The sequence below is a fragment of the Limanda limanda genome, chromosome 2 (assembly GCF_963576545.1).
Source record: "Limanda limanda chromosome 2, fLimLim1.1, whole genome shotgun sequence".
NCBI classification, from domain to species: Eukaryota; Metazoa; Chordata; class Actinopteri; order Pleuronectiformes; family Pleuronectidae; genus Limanda; species Limanda limanda.
In genome coordinates this window covers 5,963,036-5,985,961 of record NC_083637.1, presented here as the reverse complement: position 1 = coordinate 5,985,961, position 22,926 = coordinate 5,963,036, and the positions used below count along the sequence as shown (strand labels likewise).

Here is a 22,926-nt window from a genome sequence, read left to right as displayed (position 1 = left end):
TCAAACTTCAAAAAGAGTGAAATATCCTGTAAACCTGTTCCAGTCGTTTATTTGAATGCTCTTCCTCCTCCTCTTCTCCCTGCTGATCCATCGTTTCCACCATTAGCTTTGCATTACACAAACATGGCTGAGCTACGTACGACAGTAAAAAGGGTTTTTTTCCTGTACAAAATCCATCTTCAAAAAATACAAACATACACACAATGGCACACTTTGCTTAGCGTTGAGTGACAAACGGGGGGGGGGTCGTCATATATACACACACATGCTTGTACACACGTGTCACACTCAAACGCACACGCACGCTCAAAGTTGTAAAAAATGAAAAACCTCAGCAGGGTAAAGATTAGATGTGGGGGGGGGGGCATTCGCTCAGTGCAAGCGTTATGGCCTGGGGTCGGGGGTGGGGGTGGGTGTGTGTTTTAAACAGCAGTAGACGGTAAAAAATACATGTTTTCTCTTTTATTCAAACACAAACCCCACACGTCGCTCCAGGAAACCACACAACGCGCTCACTGAGAATTCCTTAAGTGTTGAAGAACACTCGCTCTGCGTCCGTCATCAAACACCATGATAATCCATTGTGTTGTTTTTTTCTTCTTCTCTTCCTCCGTGTTGTGGTCATTTATATCCGACAACTCAGTGTTTGTGTCGCACATGAATCAGTCCATGAAACCTGCTGCTTCCTTTTTAATAATTCTTCACTCTTTATGAGTTCCTTCTGTCCCAGTTCCTCCAATCAGGGCGTAAGAAAATCCAGAAGTGTGTGTTTGTGTGTGTGTATTTGTGCAATTATGCGTAAATACAGGAAACCGAAGAAGAAGAAGAAGTGTTGTGCAGAACATTCCAGGTTCACCGAGGAATTCTCTCGTCCACATTTACACAAACTGGTCCGTCTCCCGTGGGAGAGTCTCTGAAATAGGCATGACTGTGTGAGAGTGTGTGTGTGTGTGTGGAAACATTTACTGCGTGTGTGTGAGCACAGTGACGGAGGAGAAGAGCAGGAGAGCGACACACACACACACACAGTGAAGATCTCTGTGAACGAGGGTGAAGCTGAGTGGGTTTAGTTCTTTGGGACGTGAAGGTTCGTCACTCGTCCTCCTCATCGTGTCCTCCCTCTCCTCTGAAGCCGTCAGCTACACTTTGTGTCCATGTGTGTGTTTGTGTGTGTGTGTGTATCACTTTTGTGCAGGTTTTTAGTCTCTAAAGTCAAACGAAGGAGGAGAATCCCGTCACGGGGGTGCGTGATCCCGGCGGGTTGGTGTTGGGGTTGACGTGCGTGTGCGCCGGCTGCCCCGTGGGCGTGTAGGCTCCGCCCGTGCTGTGCTGGGTGACCACGGTCTGGTAGTACGGCTCCGTCTCCGCCGCGGCACATTCCTCGTAGCCGAACGGCGCCGTGATGGCCTTGAGGCCTTTGGGCTGCCGCTTCCACGAGTTGTAGTAGGTGGGGTCGCTCATGTAGTGGTTGACGAAGGAGTGCTTCGGCTGCTCGTCCTCGTAGTCACTGTCTGTCAACTGGATACACACACACACAAAGACACACACACACACACACACACACACAAAGACACACACACAGACACACAAAGACACACACACACACACACAGCAGGGGTCAGTTTATCTATAAGACAGATCATTTATACACAGTGATGTGATGATGCCATGATGATTGACGTGTAAAACATCTCAATTGGCTGTTCACTCCAGAGTCAGTTACTCAGTGTCTGTTATAAAGAGAGAAAACAGATTTGAGTGATGTTCTCGTGATAAAATGAGGATCTCTGGACACATCCAGACAATAATCAAATCCGTGACTGATCACTATCACTCATTTCTTCTTTTAGGATCTTTTTATTCGTCATCTTGAGGCAGACAGAACTCAAGGACATTTAGAAAAAGATCCTTAGTCTTGAAGCAGAGACATTAGATCACAACTGTCGGCACTTTTTAACCATTATCATCAGCAATTTGACCAAATGAATAAAAGACGGGAGAGACAGATCTTTGACGGCTCAGCCCAGAATGTGATCTGGTGTGATCGGTTCACTATCCAATCTGGGTTTTTTCACACCTGTATTGAGAGCTTCGGATCACGAAAACCATCAGTAAAAGTTACATAGTGGCTCTGAATTGGAGAGAGAAAGAGATGAGAGAGAGATGAGAGAGAGATAGTTAGATAGATAGATAGATAGATAGATAGATAGATAGATAGATAGAGAGAGAGAGAGAGAGAGAGAGAGAGAGAGAGAGAGAGAGAGAGAGAGAGAGAGAGAGAGAGAGAGAGAGAGAGATGGACGGACATTTACCTCTGACTCCGACACCTCGGTGGGTTTCTCAGTCAGCGTGGTGCTCTCCGTGAGCGCCGCTCCGTTGTAGTTGTTACAGATGTCCTCATCAGAGTAGTGAAGACCACCTGGACTGGGCCTGGGAGGAGATCTGCACACACAAAAACACACACAGACATACAATCTGTTATATATCTAGTCCTCTGATCAAACCCATGTGTGTGTCTGTGTGTGTGTGTGTGTGTCTGTGTGTGTGTGTGTGTGAGCGCTCACCTGGTGCCGTTCTTCTTCAGGAAGGAGTTCTTGGTGTTGAGCGTCCTGCTGTTGAGCTCCAGAGCCGTGAAGCCTCCGTTGTCCAGAGTCACCGACTCCTCGGCCGTGGACACGTGTTTCCCTGGAGGAAAGAAGAGCAGGAGTCAGACGGATAAACACTAGAATATAGGAGTCAAGGGAATCATGTAATCCTGAGATCTTCTAGTGTTTGTGTGCCTCGCGGCCAGCGTTTATTTTCACAAACAAATCAAAACACAGCGACATCCGGGTGCCACACAAACATCCGCTTTTAACCACCCCCCGTGCACTCGTTACCTTGGTAACCCCACAGTAAGTGTGCAAACTCCAGTAGTGTAACGTCTTTGGTGAATTATGTGTTATCACCTGTCCCCTACATACGTCCCCCCAGAATTCACAAACAAAGTTAATACGTTGGGGCTCGAATCACCAGACCTGCACGGCTCCTTAAAACGTGAGCCAGGGATGTAGTCTGGGGCTTAACTGGAGGCACTGTGCGGTGGCCCGGGGGTGGAGCAGGAGGGCGCCCCCGCCGTGGAGGCTTAGCTACCTCAGTAGGTTGAGTTAGATCCAAGTGGGCAGGTTTCAGGCGGTCCACAGATACATGTTCTGGTTTACCACCAATGTCCACGATAAACGTTTTAGGGCCAGCCTCAATGACCCTAAATGGACCGTCATAGGGACGTTGAAAGGGCCCGCGATGAGCATCCTGACGAATGAACACATATCCCGCAGAATGAAGTTTGACAGGGATATGAGAACGAGGGATGCTGTGTTGCTATGTGGGAACTGGTGCGAAAACCTTGGCATTGTCCAGGAACGTAGCTCGTTGTTGTGCTGCTGACCAAGAACCTGTAGTATCAGGGACAAAATCCCCAGGGACTCTCAACGGCTGGCCATAAACCAACTCGGCAGATGAAGCTTGTAGGTCTTCCTTAGGGGCGGTCCTAAGCCCCAACATGACCCACGGGAGCCTGTCAACCCAGTTACTGTCCTTGAGGCTGGCACGTAGAGCAGCTTTCATAGAACGGTGGAACCGCTCGCACAGCCCGTTAGCCTGTGGATGGTATGCCGTGGTGCGGTGAAGTTTAGTCCCCAGGTTCTCTGCCACCGAGTTCCAGAGTCCAGATGTAAACTGCGGGCCCCGGTCAGAAGAAATGTCAGATGGGGCGCCGAACCGAGCAACCCAGGTGATGATAAATGCCCGAGCCACACCAGCCGCTGCTTTTGACACCAACGGCACAGCTTCCGGCCAACGTGTGGTTCTGTCAACCATGGTGAGAAGGTGTGTGAACCCCTGAGAGGTGGGCAGGGGCCCAACCAGGTCCAGGTTAACATGGTCAAACCTTCTTTCGGGCACTAAGAAATGTGCCAGGGGGGCCTTAGTGTGGTGGTGGACTTTAGAGGGTTGGCACACCACACATGTTTCAGCCCACTTCCGCACATCCTTTTTAAGTCCATGCCAGACAAATTTTGCTGCTACCAACTTCTGTGAAGGTCTTTTTCCTGGGTGTGACAGGCCATGGACAGCGTCGAAAATCTGTCGTCTCCATCCTGTGGGAACGACTGGTCGTGTCTGGCCTGTGGAAACTTCACATAGGAGTGTAGTGCCAGCAGCACCAAAAGCAACATCCTCCAACCTCAGTCCTGTCTCAGCCGTCCTCAGTGCCTGAACATCTGGATCCGAAATTTGATCTGCTGCCCTGCAATCATAGTCCACGCCCAGCTGGACGGCTCCAGTGATCGCTCGGGAGAGGCAGTCAGCCACCGGGTTGTGCTTGCCTGCCACATGTTGTATAAACTCCGATATGAAGGAAAGCTGGCGCTGCTGGCGAGCAGACCACGGCTCTGCCACTTTAACCATGGCGAACGTCAAAGGCTTGTGGTCCACGTATGCTGTGAAACTTCGGCCCTCGAGCAGGAAACGAAAGTGTCGGACGGCAAGATAGAGGCCTAGCAGCTCCCTATCGAATGTACTGTAAATCCACTCATTGGGGCGCAGTTGCCTGCTGTAAAAGGCGAGCGGCTGCCAGGCCCCCTTGACCCACTGCTCATGCACCGTTCCAACTGCAAAGTCCGAAGCATCGCTCGTGATGGATATCGGTACATTGGGTGCGGGGTGTGCCTTAGCCAAAGCTGCCTTAGCATCCTCAAACGCTTTATGCCTTTCCTCCGTCCAAATCACTGCGTGCCTGGCCGCTTTACCCTTCAGGGCCTCATAAAGGGGTTGCATTAGCTGTGCTGCATGCGGAATAAAGTGGTGGTAAAAGTTCACCATGCCCAAAAACTCCTGCAGAGACTTCACTGACAGTGGGCGTGGGGAATTCACCACAGCTTCCAGCTTTGAAGGGAGAGGAACTGCACCGTCCTTAGTAATGCGGTATTCCAAGAAGTCGATAGTCCTCAGCCCAAACTGACACTTGGCTGGGTTTATAATCAGGCCATGTTGACTGAGTCGTTCAAAGAGTGTAAAAAAGGCGAGACGTGTGCTCTGTCTTAGAAGCACTAGCCACCAGTATATCATCCAGATAAACAAATAAAAAAGGAAGGTCCCTCAGTACTGTATCCATCAGTCGCTGGAATGTCTGAGCTGCATTTTTAAGACCGAACGGCATCCGAAGGAATTCGAAGAGGCCAAATGGTGTGATAACCGCTGTCTTGGGTACATCCAGTGGGTGCACCGGCACCTGGTGATAGCCACGGACTAGGTCCACCTTGGAAAATAGGACTTTATCCGCCAAACGGGCAGAAAAGTCGAGGTGTTGTTGAGTCATTGAGCCGGCGGTAATCGCCGCACGGGCGCCAGCCACCGCCTTTCTTTGCCACAATATGCAGCGGTGAAGACCAAGGGCTAAGACCAAGGGTTTGTTGTTCTAACGAGGAGGGAGCTGTCGACTCTGTGGAGGTGACGTGTTTCTCCTGTGGAGCTCTGAGTGGATCTGATCTGAACGGAGCTTTACTCACACTTCATAAGGAAAATACATTTCGGGATTGTGAAATAATATAAATCAGTAAGCACTGAATTTGTTATTTAATCGCAAATGAGGTGCTTAATGGTTTACTGATTGAAATGGTTGAAATGTAGACTAAACATATTTTTATATTCAACTTTCCAGGAAAAATTCAACTCTGACCAACAGACCTGTACCACAGGCCTTGTACTTGGTGCTGTGTCCGTGCAGCAGCAGCGTGAAGACCAGGACCAGGATGAGGATGATTCCCACCAGAGCCATCACCAGCAGGAACCACCACTCCTCGTAGAACGGACGCTCGGACAGCGCTGCAGGCAGAGAGAGGGTCACAGGTCAGGCCAATGCTCACTTTTCTTCTTCTGTGGTTTCTACTTGATGCTGCGGTTTGTCCCACAGGAGCAGAAATACACCTCCCAGTGTGTAAAGTGTACTTTTAGTCTAGAGCAAGGTTTTTCAACTGGTTTTGTCCCAGGGACCACCATTCTGACTAGAAAGTAATCCGCGGCCCACTGATGTGTCTACGTGTGTGTGTGTGTGTGTGCATGTGGAACCAAAACGGTTGTTTTCAGTGCTTAAGAATTGAACAAAATTAAAATGCAGTTTGTAGTTGAACTGCATCTCAGAACCATATGTACATCAATATATAACGTTGATATAGCTGAAATGTTGAGAGAACCTTAAAGTAACGGTGTTCAATAACAATCAACATAAACTGGGGCTACAACTGAAGAGGGAAGATGACAAAGTAATGCAGAATATGTCACAAATGATAATCATACAATATCACACAAACATGTGAGGCCTACTTAAGTTTAACCTCATGATCACCAGCACCTTTATATTATTTTAGACATGTTTTTCTTATTTTAGATATTTTTCACGATTTTCAAGAGTAATCTGGAAATGTGTTGAAACATCAACGCGAATTTTGCTTTACCCCTGCAATGCCATCACGGACCACCAGGCGGACTAAAAATCACAAAGGGGCTTTCAGCTCAGTTGGAGTTGTGTGACTCTGCCTGTAGATGGCAGCGTACCCAAAGGCACACCACGACAGTCACAGTGAATCCAGCAGAATAAACCTTCAGTCACGCCCCAGTCAGACGAGTGGGATCAACCTGTTCATTAACCCGACTCCTCCAGTGTGTGTTTGTGTGTGTGTGTGTGTGTGTGTGTGTGTGTGTTTACCAGCTAGCGCTGCAGAGGCTGTACTCGGCTGGCCGTAACCATAGCGATTAACAGCGATGACTCTGAACTCGTAGCTGATCCCTGACCTCAGGCGCTCCATCTGTACCGACACGGACCTGCTGCTGGGAGGGAGGGGCCTGATGAAGGAATCCCACACCCCCTCATCTGTATAGAGAGAGGGAGAGAGAGAGAGAAGTCGCTCCATTTAAGATTTAGTCGATTTTCAATGTCATTATATGATTCAAGACATTTTTTAAATCAAATTACATTCCAGACAGCGCTGATTATTATTATCAGGGGGAGAATTAAACCCCAGTGGATGATCCCGCTGATCCTCCTCACTCTCACCCGCGGAATTACACCTCTGGTAATCTTTATTAGAAAATTGCAGCTGACTTTATTTTCACAGCAGGTCTAAATGAATCCAGCGAGCGCCACGCTAAATAAAGTTCAGAGTGGAAGTGGAGCTTGAGCTCTTCTGGAGAAAGAGATGAATGATTGTTTGTCTTTGTGTTGGAGGAGCTCACCTGAGGGCCGAGCCTCGAGGACGTATCCAGAGACCGGAGCTGCTCCCACGTCTCCCTCCGACCAGTGGATGTTCAGATCAGAGGACGTCTTGGTGATGGACATTTCCACAGGAGACCCAGGGGAGCCTGTGACGTCACACACACACACACACACACACACACACACACACACACACACACACACACACAGAGAGGGAGAGAGAGGGAGAGACGGAGGGAGAGAGGAAGAATCAGAATCCTTTAATAGTCCCACAGTGGGGAAATTTGAGGGTTTTACAGCAGCAGCGCAGGCACAGTGCAACAAGAGCAAAAGAAAGAGCAAAACAACATAGTAAGAAACAGAAACAACAATGAGCAAAAAGAAAAAAGTAAACAGTAAATGAGCTGCCAGGGTGTCCCGCATGGGGTGGGAGGAGTTGTCCATCAGGGAGGATAGCTTAGCAACCATCCTCCTGTCTCCTACCACCTCCACCGTATCCAGTGGACCCCCCAGCACACTGCTGGCCTTCCTGATGAGCTTGTTAAGTCTCTTCCTGTCGGCTGTCGAGATGCTGCTGCCCCAGCAGGCCACTCCAAAGAAGATGGCTGATGCCACCACCGAGTCGAAGAAGGTCCTCAGGAGTGCTCCCTGCACACCAAAAGACCTCAGACTCCTCAGCAGATAGAGTCTGCTCTGTCCCTTCTTGTAAATAGCCTGTGTGTGATCAGTCCAGTCCAGTTTATTGTTTAGGTGAACACCCAGGTACTTATAGGAACTCAAGATGTCGATGTCCGTTCCCTGGATGTTCACTGGTGTCGGAGGAGAGTGTTTACTCCGGCGGAAGTCCACCACCAGCTCCTTGGTTTTTCCAGAGTTGATCTGGAGGCAGTTCTGCTGGCACCATGTTATGAAGTCCTGGTTCAGTTCTCTGTACTCCCTGTCATCACCGGCGGAAGTGAGGCCGACGATTGCAGAGTCATCAGAGAATTTTTGCAGGTAGCAGTTAGTGGAGTTGTATGAGAAGTCCGAGGTGTAGATGGTGAAGAGGAATGGAGCTAGAACGGTTCCTTGTGGGGCCCCCGTGCTGCAGGACACCAGGTCAGACTCACACCCCCGTACCCGCACATACTGTGGACGGTTGGTGAGGTAGTCCAGGATCCATGCAGTGAGGTGGTGGTCCACTCCGGTCTGCTCCAGCTTGTCCCTCAGAGAGGGAGAGGGAGAGAGAGGGAGAGAGGGAGAGAGGAAGAGAGAGAGGGAGAGGGGGAGGGTGGACACACACACACACAGAGTTGTGTTGCTCCTCCTCACCTTGCACAGGCTGAGCCGTGATGTTGGTCTGGAGGGGGGGGCCGTGGCTGACTGTGAGCGCCTGCACGCTGAACGTGTACGTGGACCCTCGGACCAGGTCCCGAACCTTCAGCCAGCGCTGCCAGCTGCCCTTCACATCCACTGTCACCACTTTACTCACACCTGCTCACACACACACACACACACACACAAGTTGAAAGAACTGTCAGTCTCCTGCCCGACATAAGGGTGAGAGTGTGTGTGTCTGTGTGTGTCTGTGTGTGTGTGTGTGTTCATACCTTGCACCGGCGCTGTGGGCTGGTAGACCACCCTGTAGCCCTCCAGCTGTCCATTGGGAGTGAGGGGAGCCCCCCAGGACGCGTTGACGCTTCCTCCCGTCACCTCGGAGAAGGACAGGTAGCTGGGGGGGCCGGGAGCTGAGGACATGTGGAGAGAGGGAGAGAGATGGAGAGGGAGAGAGAGGGAGGGAGGGAGAGAGAGGGAGGGAGGGAGGGAGAGAGAGAGAGAGAGAGTGGAGAACGACCAATCAGATGAGACGGATACAGAGAAAACATCAGATCATGTGGTTAGTTTCATAGATATATACAAAGACTAGATGTCTCGTCTGCGTTGCCGGCCAACGGAGTCGAACGTCGGCACATGGCGGCCATCTTGCCAGAGGTTGCTCGCTCGCCCATAACATTGTGTTGGTAGTGGTAAATAACCATAACTTGCTAAATTTTCAACCGATTTTTTAAACGGTCTGGTTTGTTATAAACATCAGAGATGTAGTTAGGACACTGCATAAATTATTAAATGTTTTTTAGAAAATAACATAATTTTTCATAAGTATGCAGTGTCATAACTACATCTCTGACGTTTCTAACAAACCAGACCGTTTAAAAATCGGTTGAAAATTGAGCAAGTTATGATTATTTTAAAACGTAAGAACCACTACAACACAATGTTATGGGCGAGCGAGCAACCTCTGGCAAGATGGCCGCCATGTGGGGACGTCCGGCTCCGTCGAACGAGACATCTAGTTTTTATATATCTCTATGGATAGTTTGGTTTTGAGGGAACAGAACCGTCGCCCCTCCCTACCTGACTGCAGGGTCCGAGCCCCCCGGGGGTCGCTGGGTGGTCCGTCCCCGGCCGTGTTGAAGGCCGTCAGGGTCACCTGGTACGGCGTGTAGCTCGTCAGGTTGGTGAGGTGCACCCGAGTGTCCGGGACAAAAATCACCTTCACCTTCTCGCTCAGGTTCTGCTCGTCCCTCTCCCAGTAGTGGATCTAACAACACAGGGAAACAAACACCGTTATCCACACTGTTCTTCATCCTTCTCCTGTGTTTGTCCTCTTCCTCACTTCATCTCTAACAAGTGTGTTTTCGTCCCTTTGCTCCTGAGGTCAGATATTGATCCACATGAAAAACAAGTGCACCTGCATTGTTTTACAAGAAGACAAAGCTGGTTAAAGAGAGATAAGCGTTAAGTAGATGTACAGATACCACTGCTCGGTGTCTGTTTATATGAAAGTTAACTACTCCTTCACACATGCTCATGCTCATGGGAGAATGAAATTATAATCTTGGACGTGACTATAAACAGTAATGAAGAAGCTTTGATTGATCACTGTAAATTGAAATAGAACCAAAGCACCTGGTTATTGAACCCATAGTTATATATAAAGACTAGAGGTCTCGTTCGACGGAGCCGGACGTCACCACATGGCGGCCATCTTGCCAGAGGTTGCTCGCTCACCCATAACATTGTGTTGGTAAATAACCATAACTTGCTCAATTTTCAACCGATTTTGAAACGGTCTGGTTTGTTATAAACGTCAGAGATGTAGATATGACACTGCATACGTATGAATAATTATGTTATTTTCTAAAAAATTTAATAATTTATAACGATCCAGACCGTTTCAAAATCGGTTGAAAATTGAGCAAGTTATGGTTATTTACCACTACCAACACAATGTTTTGGGTGAGCGAGCAACCTCTGGCAAGATGGCCGCCATGTGGTGACGTCCGGCACTGTTGGCCGGCAACCCAGACGAGCCATCTAGTCTTTATATATAAATCTATGGTTAACACTTTAACACAAGCCTTAAGTAGATGCACAGATACCACTGCTCGGGTCATAAAAGAGTTGAACCTCCAGAGGACCACTCCTCATCCACTTCTCACACAGATCTCATGCTCATGGGAGAATGAAATTATAGTCTTGGACATGACTACAAACAGAAGCACCTGATTATTAATCCCAGTATGATGAGATAATTATCAAAAGCTCCTCGTGTGTCACTGGTGAATTTGACAATGTAATAAAGACAAAACTGTCTTTTCACGATGAAACACAATCACTGGTTCCATTCCACGTGGCTGAGGAATGTGCTCGGTGACTGACTTTGAGAAAAATGAAACCTCAAAGAAAATCCTGAATGTGTGACTTGCACATTGTGTCAGGGTCGCACACTTTTAATGGCACAGGCTGTAAATAATGAGAGCAAACAGATGAGCAATATACTTGATATCTCACAGCCAGTAAACAGCCTATATAAATGCTAACCAGCATCAGAATCAGTGTGGTGCATTAAAGCTGCTCGTCTCCTGCTCATAATGGTCCCTCTTGTTTTATATATGACCTTATATAAAAATTACTACTCATCTTTCTACTGAAGTTTCTATATGAACAAAACCGTGTCTATGAATGACACTGGTGGCCGTTGAGTGAACTGCAGTCGGCCTCCTGTTGCTCGTGTGTTTTAAGGACCAATGAGGTTCTCTGATCTCTGAAGGAAGTCGCCTCAGGCTCCACGTTCATTCAGGAAACTGAGAAAGTTAAAATGTTTAAACTTATATTACAATCGAAAAGAAAAAGAAAGAGCAGATAGGTGTAAATGCTTCACCGTCTTACTTAGAGAACGAAGAGGAAACATTTCCATCAACATGAACTATTCATGTTCTAAAGAGCAGCAGAGAGCACAAACCAAGCAGCAGCATCTGAAACTCACCAGCAGCCAGGTTACAGAGGTGGTTGAGCCTCATGCATTAGAAATGACTCAGGAAAAAAGTGTTTTGTACACAGCCTGATAATCCAGGCCTGAAGCTTCAGTGTGTCAGAGGCTGTGTGAGTGAAGCACATGGACGTCTTCCCTGAAAAGCTCTCGACTACACTCTGGTCGTCAGCTCATTAAACCGTTTACTGGCAGATTTCCGAATCCACCAGACACTGATATGATACGATTCATTTCATCTGGCATCAGCTTCTTGTCGGCCAAACAACAAGATGATTAGATCCGAACTTAGTTCAGTCAGACAACTCACATTCAAATTCATCAGTAGAACATTTTAATGTTCAGCGTCCCGATATGATTACATATATATGATGGGAGTCCATATCTCACCTCTGTCTGTTTTCTTGTTTGTCAGCAGGATTACACAAAAACTACTAAATTCAGATTTCTACAAAACTTGGTGAAAGTGTGGAACACAAGAAACCACAGAACCAACAAATCTTGTGGTGGATCCAGAACAATGTTAATCACGTTTTAATCACTTTACAGATTTTTTTAAAGAATATTTCATGGATCTTGATCTGTCCAGTGGGAACATGATCCCTTCGGCGGAGGTCAGGTTCATTGTTCAAAGACCAAGGTACAAGCAATGAGATCATACATGTTACCAAATATTTAGCAAGAATTAAGTATCAAATGAGATAAATGCAAATGTAGCTTCTCAATAACTTAGCTCAATCAGACAACTCATGTTCAAATGTTTATTGCAACAGTAGAACATGTTAGTGTTCGGCGTCCCGATATGATTACATAGATATGATGGGAGCGATGAACAAGTGGTTTTAACCCCCCCTAACAATTAACGTGTCCTCCATGAAATATTATTACCTCCATACTTCACCCCTGTCCGGTTTCTTGTTTGTCGGTGGAATTACACAAAACTACAAAAAATCTGATTCTACAAAACTTGGTGAAAGTGTGGAACACAAGAAACCACAAAACCAACAAATCTTGTGGTGGATTCAGAAAAATGTTAATCACGTTTTAATCACTTTTAAGAATATTTCATGGATCTTGATAATCTGTCCAGTGGGAACATGATCCCTTCAGCGGAGGTCAGGTTCAATGTTCAAAGACCAAGGTACAAGCAATGAGATCTTTAATGTTACCAAATATTAGGCAAGAATTAAATCGTGGTCATATTCCTTTAATATCTGATATTAAATGTGATTTATGCAAATGTTTCAAATTTCTAATTCACAGAAATTCATTTTAAACAGAATTTAGTTGCATGAAATTTCAGCCGCTACATTCATACCTTTTTTCTCTCCTGGAACATAAACCTCTCCTGTGCAGTTTATGATATAAAGTAGAACAACGGCCAAGAGCCACTTAACGGCTCCATTTTGTTATTATTCCCAACTGAAAGCTCCACAAAGCGTCATAAGTTATATTTACAGCTTCCGAACCAGGAAGCAGCAGCTCGTGAGTGGCACTTGAGGGCAGCATAAAACCATCTCCCTCCCTCGGCGAGCGGTTCCAGTAATGAGATGCAGAATAACTCATCCAGCCGCTCACTCCCAAATAAAACCGTGCTACCTTCTGGATAAGAGAGGAAATTCAATTTACTTTAATACTTTATTTTTTAAGGAAATGGGAAATATCTCTGGTGATGCTTCTGGTGATTCAGTAATCCACTAGGCTGCTGCCGGGGATCTATTTTATTTTTTTGTTTTCCGAGAGTGAGACCTTCAGGATTAGTCTGAAAACCTCCGACATGAATGAACATGAAATGGATTTTTTTTTACAAACATCTCTTCAGTCGAGGAGTTGATTAAGGGTTTGACGTGAGCATGAAAAACAGCAGCAGGAGGTTTTGCTTCACGTTGGATCTTTGTGTCTCGTGCACTTTCCTTTTTGCCTCCTTGCCCCAAGTGTAAGATAGAATCTGGTGGTCTGACACATTGTTTGTGGGATTGTAGAAAAATACAGCAGTTTTGGCAGGTCATAGGGCAGGAAATTAATAAGATTCTGTCTATTAACAGTAATAATAACCCTTTATACCTGCTACTTGGTATATCTGACATGTCCATCACTGACAAATTTAAAAGAAGACTTTATCAGACACTTGCTTTTTGTGCTAGAAAGTGTATTCTTTTGAATTGGATCACAGATAAAGCTCCATCTAAGGCTCAGTGGCAAAGGGTTGTATTTGAATATGTTGTGTTGGACCATTTGACATGTAAACTTCACAGCAATCATGATGCCTTTGGTAAAACATGGGAACCCTTTCTGTCATGTGTTGGTCTGAATGTTTCCACCATTCTCACAAGAGGGTTTGTATCATAGCTCAGAATGCTCTGCTTCAAAAGAGGCACTCTGTTTCACCATTTAATCCATTTACTTTTATTTCTGTATACTTTTATTTTACTTATCTGTTTTTAATTGTTTCTTACTTGTATAGGACGTGACCCCTGAATCTTCTGCCTGTATGGATTTGAATATGTGTGTGAGCCAAATGTTTGTCTTGTTTTTGTTTTGTTTTGTGTTGTATAACCTGTTGGAAAACTTATAAACATATATGTAAAAAAACCAAAACAAAAACGGACCCTTAGTCTCACCACTAAGAAACAACAAATTCTGTCAAAACAAGGAAAATATGGATCGATTTCCTGGTCAAGAATAAATCAGAATAACTGTTTTCTGCCGAAGGTTTTTTCACTGCTGCTCAGACGAACATTTATATAAACACCACATAGAGGGAGAGAGAGAGAGGGAGAGAGGGAGAGAGAGAGGGAGAGGGTGAGGGAGAGAGGGTGAGGGAGAGGGAGAGAGAGGGAGAGAGAGAGACAGAGAGAGGGAGGGAGAGAGAGAGAGAGAGAGAGAGAGAGAGAGAGAGAGAGAGAGAGAGAGGGTGAGGGAGAGGGAGAGAGGGAGAGAAGAAGAGAGAGAGGGAGAGGGAGGGAGAGAGAGAGAGAGAGAGGGGGTGAGGGAGAGGGAGAGAGGGAGAGAGGGAGAGAGGGAGAGAGGGAGAGAGGGAGAGAGGGAGATGGGGAGAGAGGGAGAGAAAGAGAGGGAGAGAGGGAGAGAGGGAGAGAGGAAGAGAGAGAGGGAGGGAGAGTGAGAGAGAGGGAGAGGGAGGGAGAGAGACAGAGAGAGAGGGGGTGAGGGAGAGGGAGAGAGGGAGAGAGGGAGAGAGGGAGAGAGGAAGAAAGAGGGAGGGAGAGGGAGAGGGAGAGGGAGAGGGAGAGGGAGAGGGAGAGGGAGAGGGAGAGGGAGAGGGAGAGGGAGAGAGGGAGAGGGAGAGAGAGGGAGAGAGAGAGACAGAGAGAGGGAGGGAGAGAGAGAGAGAGAGAGAGAGAGAGAGAGAGAGAGAGAGAGAGAGAGAGAGAGAGGGTGAGGGAGAGGGAGAGAGGGAGAGAGGGAGAGAGGGAGAGAAGAAGAGAGAGAGGGAGATGGGGAGAGAGGGAGAGAGGGAGAGAGGGAGAGAGGGAGAGAGGAAGAAAGAGGGAGGGAGAGGGTGAGGGAGAGAGGGTGAGGGAGAGGGAGAGAGGGAGAGAAGAAGAGAGAGAGGGGGTGAGGGAGAGGGAGAGAGGGAGATGGGGAGAGAGGGAGAGAGGGAGAGAGGGAGAGAGGGAGAGGGGAGAGAGGGAGAGAGGGAGAGAGGAAGAAAGAGGGAGGGAGAGGAAGAGGGAGAGAGAGAGGGGGAGAGAGGAGGAGAGGGAGAGAGAGAGAGAGAGGAGAGAGGGAGGGAGAGGAGGGAGAGAGAGAGAGAGAGAGAGAGGAGAGAGAGAGGGGGAGAGAGGGAGAAACATTTATATAAACACCTCCTGACAGGTCCTGCATAGTTTGGTGATACCTGTTCCCCCCCGCCCATCACCCTCAGTGTGGTTAACAAGCCCCTCCAGGGCATCCCAGGAAACCCCGACTGTGGAAAAGCTCCCCACAGTGAAGTTTGGTGTTGGTCCTTCCTGCTGTGTGCTGCTCATCTCACAGAGCAGGTGTGTTAACAGACGTCTGAACCCTTTAAATTCATTCAACCTTCTCTCTTTGCTCTTTTTCTCTTTTTCTTAATCTCCTTAACCCTCCCTCCTCCTCCTCCTCTGCCTCACAACCCCTCCCAGCCTCCGTCCATCTCTGGTAGTTTTACCATATTCTCTGAATCCTCGTCTCTAATCAGGATTCTACAGGGATCACTCGCCCGTCTCCTTCCTTCACTCTGCAAATATTACGTTCTCTCCATTCCTCCCTCCGTTCCTCCCTCCGCTCCAGCAGAAATCAATGTGTCTAAAGCGCAGGACAGATAACCTTGTGTTTGAAGTACTGAGAGTGAGGGGGTGGGACAGGAGAGTTAAGGGGTCGGGGGGGTGGAGTGATATTGAAACCATTAAAGGATATTCAGATTCTTCCTCTAACTTAAGTCTCTCTCTCTCTCTCTCTCTCTCTATGGGGCACTTGAAGGTGCAGCAGAGCAAAACTCCACCAAGGCAAGAAGGAAGTCGTTTTAAACACAGACAGAAACGAGCTGTGGGATTTTTCTACCTGAATTACTTGTGTACGTGTTTGTGTGTGTGTGTGTGTGTGTGTGTCACCTTGTATCCTTGGATGAGTCCATTCTGGGTCTCGAGGGGGGGTGTGTCCCAGGTCACTTCCAGGCTGGAGGGAGACACGGGGGACACTGTGATGGACTGGGGGGCCACGGACGGAGCTGCAGCAGGAGAGAGACGCCTCGTTAGACAGGTCTTCTATCTTTGTGAGGACCGTTGTCAGGTTAAGACCTTGTTCGTGAAAGTCAAGGAGAAGAACTACACTACCCACAATCCTCAGATGTAGAAATGACATCATTGATTGGTGGAGCTCATTGTTACCATGGAAATGTTTTACCATAAACTGCGAAAACCAAGTCAGCTATGATCAGATCCTTCAGAGTTACTGTAGGTTACTACACTACACACTTCATGAAACACTATATACACACATACAAGCTTCAGACGACAATTTATTACAACACAAGATGTGGTTTGGAAGGGATCATTCGCAATGGATTATGGGATGTGTAGATCTTTCACTATTGAACACACATACACACGCTCTCGTACCTTTGCCCTTTTTACCCATTTTTTTTACAAATCAAATGTTTTATTGTCACGACATCATTTAGCTGTTCGGCCTGGTTCCAAATTAAAAAATTGTTTTATAAGTTCTGAATCATCGATAGAGAAACTACTTCAGGAACCAGAGCCGCTCTGAAAGTGGGCGGGGCCTGTAACACTCTATTGGGTTCGGGTTAGGACAAGTGTTGGCGTTCGCCATTGAGCTGATGTTAAGTGTGATGGTTAAGGTTAAGGTTGAGGTTAGGGACTCAGGAATACATTATACCAACAAGTGTCCTCGATATGTTAGAAGTAGAAGATTGTGTGTGTGAGTGTGTGTGTGTGTGTGTGTGTGTGTGTGTGTGTGTGTGTGTGTGTGTGTGTGTGTGTGCAACTGGTTGTTACGGAGGAAGTCTGTAAGATATGTTCTATTCTTCCAATTAGAACGGGCCTGAGGCGGAACCTTGTTACTCCAGCGCTCCACACATATGCATGAACAGCTCAGCAGTTGCACCTGAGGCTAAAGAAAAGGCCATATCACCCCATTTCATCATCCACCCCCCCCCCCCCCCCGCCTCCGACTCCCGCTGCTTATCCTCACCTCTGCCTCCATCGCATGTGATATGTATAACCTATTAAACTCTACACACACACACACAAATTGGTTATGAATGCACGACCAGTCTGGAGGAGGGAGTCGGAGATTGCAAAAAAAAACGTGCGGGTGTCGCTATCATAAAGTGCAGATCCCTGTCCGCCCACAACCCTGCCTGCAGGGCCGGGGCCACAGATGATGCTGCTGCACCTCCTCCTCCTCCTCCTCCAGCACCTCCTCCTCCTCCAGCACCTCCTCCTCCAGCACCTGGATTCCCCAACCACTTTCTCCAGGATACTGTCAACACCATGAAAAGGCTACACCAACTCAACATCTAATCCTAGTGAAACCAGTCCCATAAATGAGCCTTTTTTGATCAAGATCCAAGATTGTTTTTACTGGGAAACAGTGAAAATGTCAAATAATCCTCTGGCAATATTAAATCCTGGATCTTCCTCCTGAACTGAATCCCAGCCAGAAATGATTGAGTTCTCTCCTGATCCAAATTGCATCCAATCACCAAGTTACATGGTAATTTGTCTTGTATATTTGTGTAATCTTGCTTATAAACATAAAAAACAACCAACAAACAGACAGGGGGGAAAGATTTGGATTCACACTGAACGATAAACTCAGTTTGGACGACACATGATGGACGTTTAAAGGCCTCACATCCTCCTGCTGTCGTGTCATTCAACTCATCCTGCTCAACATGCTCGCTAAGTGTGTGTGTGTGTGTGTGTGTGTGTGTCTGTGAGTGTGTGTGTGTGTGTGTGTGAGATATATTTGCTTTCCTGTCTGATTAATGGATCCTTGGTTTGACTCTGGTGAAAGTTAAACAGGGGTTGGGCCTTCACTATAAAATAAATGACCTTGTGCAGCTCTTGATCACTTTCAGACACACACACCTGCACACACACACACACACTTATCTAATCGAGAGCACCTCTACGCCTATCAAATGCAATGTCACTCAAGGGGCAGCAGGGGCAGGACAGGAGGCGTGGACACGACAAAGAACGAACGAGAAGAGAATGACCGAAGCATCGGAGCGGACGGGACCAGATTGGATAAAAGCCGACAAAGCTAAGACTCGTTTTGACCAAACAATCCCAAACTCAAAAGTCCACTTACTGGTTTCTTCTATAGATTTCTACCATATCACAGCACCTTTCAAAGCAGATGGAGGCACTGTGATGGAAATCCTTCACAGCTACTGGGTCAAATCAACAGATCGATCTCCATTGAAACTAAACTCCAGCTCATGATGAAGAGTGGGACACAAACTCTTAACTGAAATGTTCCTTTGTGTGCTTGGAATTCAGCTTTTTATCAGCGTACATGGGAGAGAAGAGCTAGAAAAACTCAAAACAGGTCAATCTGAGGAGGGCTGTTTTAGACAGGGTAAAAAGTGTGCTGTTTTAAATGATCCTTGTGGTATTTTGACCAAAATTTGTTACAGACATTTTATTAAGACCCCAAGGAACCATATCAACTTGTGATAAAATGGGCATACGATGGGTCCTTTAAACAAGTGTTTTGATCCTGAACAAGATGTGTAGCTCACACAGGGATCATGTGTGAAACCAGCGTCCTTCACTGACCTGCTTCTCCCACAGACACCTCCACAGGGACGGAGGCGGGACTCTCTCCGATGATGTTGTAGCTCGTCATAACAATCTGGTAACGGGTGAACTTCTTGAGCTCTACAGAGAAACAACACAAAGCAGTTTAGAGACTTCACCAGGACACACAAGCCGAGGAGGCGGCGCTGCGGTTTCACTGCCGGACGACTCACGTGTCAACTCGAACTCCGTGAGCGAGGCGCTGCTGACCGTCTTGAAGGTGCTCTTGGCTTGAGGGGAAACACGGAGGGAGAGTACATCCATAAACATTTCACGTTCAACAATAAATTGTGCAATTATAATGCTATTCCATAAAATGACTGTATTAAAGACGTTTATGTTTCTGCTCCCTGGTCGGACGCCGCGGCCGCTGGACGGACACAGAATCACTCATCTCGTCGGGCAGATACTCAATCTACTATAAAGCACGGCGGATATTAATATTTTATTATTGCAATGTTATAGTGCAGTATGGGTGGTCTCATAGGAAGGGGGGGGGCGGCCTTGTGAGGGCTGTTTGCTCAGTCTGTCATCATAGTCACACCTGGTTCCTGCTTTGATGTGGAAATCATCTGAAAAGATCTTTAAAATATCTTTTCAAGTCTTGTTTTCTTAAATATTTAAAAAGCTTTGATTGAAAATGGTATCATGAACACGGCAGACCTTGAGCTCACTGCCAGGTTGTAAATCTTCCACAGACGTTGTCACTGAGCTTATTGGTGCAAACTGTTTTCATCTGCGATTCTCTTTCATTGCTTATTTTTTGTGATTTCACATAATACCGACGCTGACATTGAAATATTTTTCATTAAATAAATGATTTCATCGCGGCGCCTTGGTGAGCAGCTGGTTTGTATGATCTGAAAAACTCACTGATTCATACTGTGTGTGATCGTCTTATAGTTTATAATAAAACTTCTATGAGCCGCAGTAAAGTTCCATAAGAGCAACTGACCCTTTGCTAAATCCCTGAAAAAAAACCTGTAATTCACAAACTGACACAACAGCCGTCAGTTCAGTGTCTTGCTCATGGACACTTGGGCAGTGCAGTGTGGAGGAGCCGGGCGATCACGACCTGCTCTCTCTCTTCACTGAGCCTCAGCTGCCAATGAGAATAAAGGACCGTAGCTCCACTCAGTGTCTAAAGAGCCTTGAGGCCTTTTATTACCCTCTTAAAAACCCCCAAACTTAGAGGGAATGTGTTTAACAGGGTTTTCATTTGCTCTAAGGAAGTTTGTAAGTGTTGGCAGGACTGAGTTTACGATCTGCACTTGTAACCACACTTTATTTCCACAGCTGCGGAGAAAATCAACAACTACACAGGTTGGAATGGTCTTAGCTAAATGCAAGTAGGTTAGAATACGTATAAAACTAAGAATAACATCTACATTGGAAAACAAGAAGTCATATTAAGTATCGTCAGGCTATGAAGATGATCATGTTTAATTTATCAGATCCAGTGTTTTAGTCCAATAAATAAGGTTTAAAGTTTAAAGACCTTTTACTGGATCCTTGTTATAAATTGAGTCATTGGAAACAAATTAAAAGTCAAACTGCAAATGTCTTTGTCGAAAGTTAGATAGCTACAGTTGATAAAATCCCCAAAATGAGAACCCTGCTTTTTCTATACCTCTGTCTGCAAACCAGAAACGATGTTTTCCAAAAATGACAGAGGATTTAAAGTGATAGAAATGATACCGTTAGCATTAGCATCTGTAGCACTCACCTGTAACCAGGGAACTGGTGTTGCTGCTCCTGGTTGTCTGGACCTCTGCCTCAGTGGAAGCCGAGCTGTTCACTGGAAGCTCTCTGTAGTACAGCCGGTATCCGGTCAGAACCCCGTTGATGCTGTCGTCACCGGGCCGCTGGCAAACACGCAAACAAGCACACGGCACATGAAGAGAATTAATAATGATCCATTTCCCAAGTAGAACAACTTCTGAGTTTTTTTTTTCTGCTGTATGTGAAGAAAATGTTCATTTTCCTGTGTGATTGACAGGACAGGGGCCGGCTGGCAGAGCAGGGTTCTATCGGTCCACTTTAAAGAGCTGCACAGACACAGAGATGCTTCACTGGCTCTGGCACCCTTGTAAAGGATGATGAAATTGCTGGTGACTTTGTTTTTCCACTGCCTCCTTCTGCTTTGATACGAGGCGAGAAGGAGCAAGAGGAGACGTTTCCAAAACAGCGGAGGAAGAGTGACAAGCGTTGAACTCGCCGGTTCTATATTTATTGTCAATTCACATTTGGCCACAGACTCGCTCCACTTTTCTGTAACTCCCCGGGCTTTTCTTTCTCCTCCGTTGATGGACATGGCTGATGTTTGCCTCTCTTGCCCTCTAACATCTCCCCTGCTGCTATATTCTCATTAGGACTTTTCAACATTTTTCCTCCCCACCCGGGACGATCTGTCCCCTCCGTCTGTTCATCCTTCTCTCCCTCCATCTCCTCAATCTGTCTCTGCTGCCCTCTGAACTTCCCTGCTTCAGTAACAATGGTAATTTCCTCCAGGGAGTCTGCAGCAATCTCACGTAAATGATTAACCCGCACTCCCAAGTTTGTTTCTGTGTGGGTCTGTGAGTGTCTCTGTGTGTGTGTGGGTCTTGTTGTTGTTGTTGTGACGATACCTTCCACTGCACCAGGACTGAGGTGGTGGTTGTGGGCTTCACCGCGAGGATCACCGGAGGCTGATCGGGAACTAGAGAGGAAACACAGGAAGAGAGTGAGGAAGAGGAAAAGACACAGAGACAAGCTTCTGTCCATCTTCTTCTCTGCTATGTTTTAAAATCCACACATCCCCTCATCCTCCACTTTCTTCTCCTCCCAGTCTCTCACCGTCCTGCAGAGTCGTCACAGCCTCCGTCTCTTTGCTGAGGACGCTGTCCCCGACATCGTTGGTGGACAGCATCCGGAACTTGTACGATGTGAAAGGCTCCAACCTACAGACAGAACACATTTATATGTTTGATATATATGCATTCAGTGAGGAGGTTATATCTCTATAAGTGTTTCGTTCATGCTCTTGAGAATAATTCATGGATCAAGTATATTTAGGGGACAGACATTTATGAGTCTGGGCAATTTGGTGCAGATCCAAATAAAAATCATGGGCCTAAGCCGAGGTATATATTTGCATTTTGGTTCAGGCATGAATTTATAAATCGGTTCATTAGAATATTGAGAAATGGTCTTGCTGCAGAGAGATCCACAGAGATTGTTTCAGTGTGATTTTTGTTATCACTAAACCAACTGATGAGGACATTGCATCTGTAATTCATCCAATAAAACCACAGCAATACAATTACTCTCATAACTTTGAGCAGGACTTATGTGACACTGCGACAGCTGAAGACGCACGTCTCCTCTGGAGCAGCTGTGCCTTGTGATCATCAATCAAAAAGAAACTTTTCTCAGTGCTCACAATGGATTTTCACACAGTGGAAGCACCAGGTGTTAATGCAACTCTCAGGGTTTTTTTGGGGGGGAACTTGAAAGATGTTTCACGGGTGAAAATTGCATCTCCGTGGCTTCTCTTAGCTGCAGGACTGAGCTTCAGTCTGTGGTGGTTTCACAGTTGGTACTTGGACTCAGTTATTACTAGTGTGTCTGTCACCTGTGAGGGGGGGGGACAAACAGAGGTAGAGCTCAGGTAGATTCATTCACTCATCCACTGTGTATGTAGACCACACGTGGCAGGAGGGTGTGTGGAGGAAACCTTTGTGCATCTCCTCTGGCTTCATGAACACGTGGAAGATTTAGCACCACTGTGTTTGGATAAAATTGAATCTTGCCAAAGTTGCTGAGCTGTTTCCGCTATTGGTCAATAAAATATATATTTTTGTTAGTCTTCATTCCAAACCAGTGTGTGCTCTCACTCCTTCCGTCTGTGTTCAGTTATTCAACATTCAGTGCAATTCCTGCCTTGTTAAGGGATATTTAAATGATTCTTTACCCTTTGCGCTCGAACAAAAAGAAAAACAACGTTCTATAGAATACACAGAGAATTCAGCTCATCAAAACATTACTCTACAGTCCACAGGTGTTCAGAGAAT

General features: G+C 46.6%; 1 protein-coding gene across 1 annotated transcript in view; it reads right to left on the bottom strand.

Annotated features, from left to right (window-relative positions):
- Positions 1–1,212: 1,212 nt before the first annotated feature.
- LOC133015749 (protein sidekick-1-like) overlaps positions 1,213–22,926 on the bottom strand; it is a 157,854-nt gene continuing 136,140 nt past the window's right edge. Inside the window, exons 32-46 of the mRNA XM_061083021.1 lie at positions 21,710–21,813; positions 21,502–21,572; positions 20,601–20,739; positions 19,048–19,104; positions 18,854–18,955; positions 16,154–16,269; positions 9,644–9,830; positions 8,839–8,976; positions 8,561–8,722; positions 7,270–7,395; positions 6,743–6,907; positions 5,725–5,862; positions 2,565–2,685; positions 2,313–2,442; positions 1,213–1,518 (exon numbers count right to left, since the gene is read on the bottom strand). Coding sequence (XP_060939004.1) covers positions 1,213–1,518; positions 2,313–2,442; positions 2,565–2,685; positions 5,725–5,862; positions 6,743–6,907; positions 7,270–7,395; positions 8,561–8,722; positions 8,839–8,976; positions 9,644–9,830; positions 16,154–16,269; positions 18,854–18,955; positions 19,048–19,104; positions 20,601–20,739; positions 21,502–21,572; positions 21,710–21,813 — 2,062 coding nt within the window. The remainder of the gene's footprint in view (positions 1,519–2,312; positions 2,443–2,564; positions 2,686–5,724; positions 5,863–6,742; positions 6,908–7,269; positions 7,396–8,560; positions 8,723–8,838; positions 8,977–9,643; positions 9,831–16,153; positions 16,270–18,853; positions 18,956–19,047; positions 19,105–20,600; positions 20,740–21,501; positions 21,573–21,709; positions 21,814–22,926) is intronic.